The following is a 1025-nucleotide window of genomic DNA, read 5'->3' on the forward strand; positions in this document are numbered from 1 at the left end:
GTGCTCCCCATCCTCCAGAGCACTCTCCAACCCTCAGGGCCCCCCCCAACCCTCGGGGCACCCTCAAAACCCTCAGGGCACCCCCAAAATCCTCGGGGCACCCCCGAAATCTCCCACCCGGAGCGGCGCAAACTCCGCGTGCGGATCCATCGTGACACCCGCCTTCCTTCTCCCCCCTCCCCATTTTGGGGTCCCCTCACCCCTTTTCCCCCTTTTGGGGTGCCCCCCACCCCCCAGGGCACCCCCCAACCCTCAGGGCACCCCTCAAAATCCTCGGGGCACCCCCAAAATCCTCGGGGCACCCCCAAAACCTCCCACCCCGGAGCGGCGCAAACTCCGCGCGCGGCACCTGCCGCTCTCCTTCTCCCTTCCCCGTTTTGGGGTCCGCCCGCCACCCCCTTCTGCCGCTTTTTGGGGTCCCCCGGCCCCCTCAGAGCACCCCCAAAATCCTCTGGGACCCCCCAAAATCCCTCTTCTTCCCCCCCAGGGCAGCGCAAACCGGCCACGTCGTACGTGCGGGTGCGGATCCGGCGCGACGCCCGCGGGTCCCTGCGCAGCCTCCGGCACCTCATCAGCAAGAACAAGTACAGGAGGGACCTGCGCATGGTGAGGGGGCCCAAAAACACCCCAAAGTACCCCAAAATCTAAAGGGGGGACCCCCAAATATCTGGGGGGGCCTGAAAAGTCTAGGGAGGATCCTGAAATTTGGGAGCAGGAGCTCGGAAACTCTTGGATGGGAGGTGGGGGGAAGTGTCTTCTGGGATTATTTCCTGTGGTTTTGCGGGTTCAGGGACCCCAAAAATCCTGGGGGGGGGACCCAAAATTAGGGGACCTTAAAAATCCAGGGAGGATCCTGAAATTTGGGGGGGGACAAGCTCTAAAACCTCTTGGAGGGGACCCCGGGTTTTGAGGGGGATCCCTAAAATCCAGGGGGGGGGAGGCCCCAAAAACCTTGAAAGGGGGAGGAGGAGGGAGCCCAAAAATGGGACCCCCCCCAAAAACCCCCTTGAGGGTCCCAGAACCGA

General features: G+C 63.3%; 1 protein-coding gene across 1 annotated transcript in view; it reads left to right on the forward strand.

Moving 5' to 3' along the window:
• Nucleotides 1-648, forward strand: part of RPL28 (ribosomal protein L28) — a 1993-nt gene extending 1345 nt beyond the window's left edge. Inside the window, exon 4 of the mRNA XM_027708047.1 lies at nucleotides 488-648. Coding sequence (XP_027563848.1) covers nucleotides 488-648 — 161 coding nt within the window. The remainder of the gene's footprint in view (nucleotides 1-487) is intronic.
• The last annotated feature ends 377 nt before the right edge of the window (nucleotides 649-1025 follow it).

This window comes from Neopelma chrysocephalum, unplaced genomic scaffold, assembly GCF_003984885.1.
Source record: "Neopelma chrysocephalum unplaced genomic scaffold, ASM398488v2 Primary Assembly neopelma1_95347, whole genome shotgun sequence".
NCBI lineage: Eukaryota > Metazoa > Chordata > Aves > Passeriformes > Pipridae > Neopelma > Neopelma chrysocephalum.